This window comes from Penaeus monodon, chromosome 29 (genome assembly GCF_015228065.2).
Source record: "Penaeus monodon isolate SGIC_2016 chromosome 29, NSTDA_Pmon_1, whole genome shotgun sequence".
In the NCBI taxonomy this organism is placed as follows: domain Eukaryota; kingdom Metazoa; phylum Arthropoda; class Malacostraca; order Decapoda; family Penaeidae; genus Penaeus; species Penaeus monodon.
Genome location: NC_051414.1, coordinates 14,168,365 through 14,174,723, shown reverse-complemented (window position 1 = coordinate 14,174,723; position 6,359 = coordinate 14,168,365). Strand labels below are relative to the sequence as shown.

Genomic DNA, 6,359 nt, shown 5'->3' with positions numbered 1-6,359 from the left:
CAGATCCAATGGGTTAACATTACACTTGCTGCTCCATAAAATTGAAAAAATTTAGTTAGACACCAAATCATCGCCACTCACTCTGCTCTACTTCCTGCTGACAGTCACCACAGGGTCCAGAATGACATAGCTTTTCACAAGTGTGGCCCCCACAATTCAGCACCTTCCCACATACTCCCTCACACACGAAGGGCTCAGTGATGCTACAGCGCACGTCCTGGCTTTTGGCTCCACAGGGACAGGTCCTATAAAGGGTATAGGAAGGCAATCATAATTATGATGATAAAAAATTATATTCATCTTTAGCATCTTTATGAAAAAAATCACAATAAATCAAAAGTAAAAGCACACTATTAGCCAACATTAGCAATAATAAAATATCCAAAAGAACACAAATAAACTACCAACTTCTTAACGTATGCTGCGCAAGGAGGGCACGGTCCTGGATGGCATAGAATATTGCACTTGTGATTACACCAGTCAATCTTCCTTCCTCGACCACACACCTCTCCACATGAATGTGGTGTGTCACGTCGGTTCCACTCTGGTTCACGTAATTTGCCACAAAAACAAAGGTAGGCATTTGGGACTTTTGGCGTGGCTGCTTGGCAAGCTGGACACCTCCATCCAGAGTCTATTGGAATAAGATGATATTAGAGTAAATCTAATTTCAGAATTTAGGTAGAGAAAGAATTAAGCAAAGCAGTTCATTCTATTTTCTATTGCCATGTATATTTATTTTGGCAATATTTTATTAGTTATAGTGGTTATATTCCTATATTCCAAGTTTGATCACTGAGTATTTCACATACGAGCCTGTTATTCAAGATATTATGCTGGGATTTCTGACACATATGCATATTTTAAAAGTAAAATCAGCACTAACCAAAACATTAAATACAGGCTTATATCTTTAACTTTTTGTTTGAGCTACATATTAAAGAATAACTTTTCTAATTCCAAACAATGTTCTCTCAGTCCATCTCACCTCCAGTGGAACTTTTTGCCCATTTCTTTATGCATCCTAAGTGGAAGCAGTTGTAGCAGTTGACACAGGACCATATAGCATGATGCTGCTTGATACGGTCGCAACATACCATGCATTCATACACTCCCTTCATCAGCTGCTCCATGAGTCTGTCCCTCTGGGTCTGCTCATCTTCTTTGCCTGAACTTGTTACACTGGGTGTTGATACTGGGCTGCTCTCCTTCTCTGCCTTCTGTTCATTCTTCACTGGGGCGACCTCCCTCCCTGGCCCATCACTCTGCTCACTGCCTCCCCATAGCTTTCTCCCATTGTCATTTCTGCCTCTGCCCCTGCCTCTTCCTGGCTTTGGACCCTGAGCTGAGGCACCTTCTTCCCTCTCTCCCACCTCTCCATCAAACCCCTGCCCTTCTCCATTATTGTTCTTACGTCCATTTCTACTGCGGCCAAAGTTTTTTTCTTGCCTGAGAGGCCTTTCCTGATCATTAGCCAGATCATAAGCATTGCTGTAACCTCCATTATATGTCCTTCCATCCTCTGTTCGCACCTGCCTGTTCTTCCATTCCTTCCCTTGTTTTTCCTCTTCAGAATTGTTCCTCTGCTGCCTCTTGTCACCTCCTCCATGACTGCCACCCCGATCATATCTCCCTCGACCACCTCTAGATCTTCTGTCATTATTGTTATCAAATTCCTTTGCGGGAAGGTTATCTGTACGGCCAAGACTCATCCTCTGCATAAATGCTGCAGTCTCTGCCAGAGCACTTTCCCTGTCACGTTTCTTCTGGTCCTGGTCATATGCGGCTCCTCGAGATTCATACCAGTTGTAAGGCATGTTCGGCCCTTGACTCAGCCTATCTGTTCCATAGTTTCGCCTTCCTCCTCTTCTTCCCCTTCCTCCCCTTCCACGATTCATTCCCTTATTCTTCACACCTCCATCACTTGAAATTCCATTGATAAAACCTTCACTATCATTACCTTGGGGACTGACTTTAGCTTCACCTCCAAACGCTCCATTTTCACCAGCATTTGGATTACGGGGTAACTCTTTTGGAAAGTTTCCTGCTGTATTCCCTGATTTGTTGTTACCAGAGTAAGTCCTATTCTGAAAACTTAAGTTATTTTGAGATGGATTTGCATTGACAACATTTGCAACAGAACCATCACTAGTCACTGGTGAACTTTTGCCTATTCCCTTTGAGACATTAACAGTACTACTGCCAGATGTTGCCATAGTTTGACTATCACTTGGAAGCATGCTTTGCCCCACTGGTAAAGACCAATTCTGTTCTGTTTTTCCCGAATTATACCTTACACTTGACTTTGGCGGTGGGCCTCTTCTTACACTATGAGATACTGAATTATACTGCCTTGTATTTGATTGCAAGTCCATCCCCGGCACCTGTGTTGCATTGTTTACGATGAACGTCTGGTAGTTTTCATCACACATCATTCTTGTCCCTGGATTACTAGGTATCACAAAATTTCCTTCATACTGCAAGTTCCCTGGATACTGATTCCCCTGCAAGTGGCTATTTCCTTCAAAGTGGCCATTGCCTTGGAAGTGTGCATTATTCTGGAAGTGATTGTAGCTTGGGTATTGGCTGTTGGCCTGAAACTGGCTGTTGCTCTGGAACTGGTTATCTCCTTGGTAGTGTCCACTTCCCTGAAACTGGGAATTGTCTTGGCAGAGTACATTACCCTGGAAGTGTGAGATGGGCATCACCCTGGGGTAAGACTGGACAAACATATCTTGGTACCCAGCTTGGAATGGTGGTACCTGCATGGGCTGGTACGTCATAGGTGATGGGAAGTTTGTGCTATATGCAGAGCCTCTTCCCGGCTGGCTCATTCCTCCGCTGTTCCGGCCAGCTTCTGCCATTCTGTGACTCTGAAAATGAAGGTTACAATGAAGATAGCTTATCATTTTGCATGGCAAAATACATGTATATAATCATACAGACAGAGAGATTGATTGATGAATATTTTTGCAATTAGAATAAGCTTCACACCATAATATATTCACATATCTCCACATGTAAGGATGATGCTTCAATTTTTTTTTTTCTAGTTTTTGGGAGTTTCCCCCCTAATAATTTGGATATCCCCCAAAATTTGGCTGCAATAAATATGCAATACTAATTCATACACAGTATAAAAAGTAAAATTCTTAAATTTAGAACAGCTTTTGTGGCACTTTTATTGATTTGTTTCACCACATGAGGTAGTATATATCTGACAGTTTGTGGCTAACAGTTCTGATTTTTATTCTGCAGACTTTAATCTATATCAGTTCTACAGGCACTAGTATTTGAAACTAGCTTTAAATCAATTATATTTTTCTCAAATTAAATTGTTTCCACCCAGCGGGACTCAATCAACCTAGCTGGACAACACTGTCAAATGACTGCCTTAGTCTCCATGCCTTTGGCCTTTTGATGAAGATCAACAAGCATCTAGTACAGTATTCTGGTAAACTAGAACTTGGACTGGAGGTGTACAAGAGATAAGTACAAGAGATAAGATAGTCTTTGCTGGAGCTTTTGCAGACACAAAAGCTGCTGTGATCAGAATGTAGGTCACCGGTGGACATACAGATGTATTAATAACATTCTCCTATATTTTCTGACCAAGGCTGAGACTACTGATTAAGAGACAATCATACTGAGAGTATCAGTTAAAAGTTATGTATATGAACAAACTGCCAGATATTACTAACAGACATGCATCCTACATCCTGCACTAAGGTGAGGATGCAGAACACACTGTAACCATATTCCCACAAAAGCCAGAAAATTACTTCATAATATAGATCTTAATATGTAAATTGCAAACACTTTTTTTATGAATTCAATTCCAAGTAGATTTACTTCAGATCAAAACACACATTATCCATTAATGACTAAATAACAGAAGAAAAAGTCCAAAGACATTTTCTACTATGGTCATCACAAACTGGTAATAAAAATATGATACAGAGGAGAAGATAGGGAACAAAGTCTAACACAGCTTCTCTAGAAGAATCATCCTACCCATAAAGCCCGCTGGGGCAACCAACAACAGAAATAATCATAAGATGGCAAGTTTTTCTACAAAATTAAGGCACAACGAGGTCTGTGGCCTTCCTATTTTATTACACATACAAGGTGCCCATTAAGCACACCAATCAGGGGTAAGGGTGCGGCACTCTTGTAAGAGATTAAAAGGTGAAAGCTTTTGGACTTCAACTACAGGCCTAGTAGCTTGCACAATCTTTCCAAACCATCCACCCCTCATTGTGCATGATTCCACACTCTCCCTTGCATGCCTTACGCCTTCCCGTATGCTGGGGCAAGAGCTTCACTTTGGGGCATGTGTTCAAGATTTCTCTTCTGCCATATGGAGAACCACAGGAACTTAGTACTTTATACACCAGGAACTTAAAAAAATAATCAATAAGGCTTTACAAAGAATTGCAGGGAAACCATGTATTGGATAATGAAAGCATCAGCTGTCACTTTTAGGGATATTAAATGGAATATGACATGCTTCAGTAAATCCAAAGCACCTTCCCGATTTTTTCTGCTGCCCAATGGAACCACTTCTATCCCTGGCTAATTACCAAACTGGCAAATTGATCACGACCCCCAGCACAAATAATCTGGATAAAAAGGGAAACAAGAATAAGTATGAAAAAATTAACATTAGAACTTATCCAATAACAACCTTACAGCGGATTACCTCAACCTCTTCTCTAATGTCTCTCACACCTCACACGTGATCTACAATGCCACACTTGCACCCTTGCACACTTAAGGGCTCGACCCTGTTGCGCCACGACTTGTAACAGCGTCGAGCGGGGAAGAAAAAAGGCTGAGATAGCGAGGCCCAGGGGGAAATAAGGCTCAAATCCTCCGACTTTTCTTACCAACTTTCTCGCCCTTTTTAACCCGCAAAAAGCACTAAGGGCTCCAGCATGGCCATGGTCATCCTGTTCCGCCCGCGGAGGGGATTCCACACACGCACTTCGAAGGCGCAAGGCTGAACGGGAGAAGAGACACAGCCTTTTCTAATCTTTAATGATAATTTCCACGGCCTCAACACGGCCTCAGCGGAGTTGCCAGATGCACGCCGTTTGCTCCGGATAAGTGTCATTTTTTCTGATTATGGTCGCTTTTGGGCTTAGCTTTGGAGGATTTGGGGGTTTTGTGCTAATTGGAAGATTTGGACAGCAAGAATAATATTTTTCATGGACTTTGAGTCGGATTTCATATTTTTATGAATGGATGTTTTAGTTTCTGTAATGAATGCTTTTATGTGAGTTTGTAGTATTTTTTTAAAATATGTTTTGGTGCTTAACCAAGATGCATTATGTTAATGAGAATGGTAGAGTTGACTATTATATGTATGAAGAAGGATTGCGTAATGGTATAGATATCTCGAGTATCATAAATAAATGAGTATACACAATTAAATATTTGAAATTATTAAACATTTTGACAAGCGTAAAACACATCAAACAATTGATATCGTTTGTATAAGAGCATTTGTCCAGTCCTTGCTTTCAGTTGTGCCAATCATGATTAGACAAACGATTTCCTGAAAAATAACCATCTTTTTTCTGGAGACCGAGGGCATTCGAATTTCATTTTAATTTTGCTACTACGTACAAGAAAGCTTAAAACCATTCAGAAAAATACCAAACATCTACAAATGACATAAGTTTGAAGCGGAGACACTGTGGTAGCATATCTAATGAAACGGCTTTATGATCATTTTCACCCTAGTTCGAATGCGCATTGTTTACGATTGTGTGGCCAGAGACTTGCGTTCCCTTCACCCTCTCAACTAACGAATTATATTCAAAGACATGTATGGGGAAAAGACAAACTCGTAATCAAGATACGCTGGAGACTTGGTATTTTCTGCGATAATCTGATATTCTCCCATTTTAACGTTGAGGTTGCTGTCGAGCGGCTTCATTTTCCATGTTTGATCTCTGAGTTCCTTCATGTTCAAAAAATTTCAAAATGTCCGTGGTTATCGAGACGACGATTGGCGACATAACTGTGGATTTGTTCACGGAAGAGAGGCCCAGAAGTAGGTGTTTTCAGTATTGTTCTGTAACATATAATTTGTAGGTATAAGATTGGAATAACTAATGACCAGTACCGGTAGCCGGCTTATAGTAACAAATATACAACAATTCTGATCTCTTACAGAGGTTAACTTTTTACTGTTTCAGAACTATCACCTACTGCCAGCTGGTTTTAGAGAGTGCTGTGTATTTGCTTTAATGTCCTAGAAAAAGAGCAGAAAGGAAATTTTAATACTTTCCATTTGGTAAATCTTTACAGTATAGACCCACTTGCCAGAGATTAAGTCCCCAACTTCATGT

At 40.7% G+C, this 6,359-nt stretch overlaps 2 protein-coding genes across 2 annotated transcripts in view; one reads left to right on the top strand and one right to left on the bottom strand.

Moving 5' to 3' along the window:
• The window catches only part of LOC119591757 (protein shuttle craft-like), a gene marked incomplete in the record, with an annotated part of 34,744 nt that extends 29,660 nt beyond the window's left edge, over positions 1-5,084 (bottom strand). Inside the window, 4 exon segments of the mRNA XM_037940503.1 lie at positions 82-245; positions 409-634; positions 989-2,873; positions 4,890-5,084. Of these exon segments, the coding sequence (XP_037796431.1) occupies positions 82-245; positions 409-634; positions 989-2,864 (2,266 nt within the window).
• Positions 5,085-5,145: 61 nt separating this feature from the next.
• LOC119591988 (CWF19-like protein 2) overlaps positions 5,146-6,359 on the top strand; it is a gene marked incomplete at its 3' end in the record, with an annotated part of 6,657 nt that continues 5,443 nt past the window's right edge. The window contains 1 exon segment of the mRNA XM_037940752.1: positions 5,146-6,061. Coding sequence (XP_037796680.1) covers positions 5,992-6,061 — 70 coding nt within the window.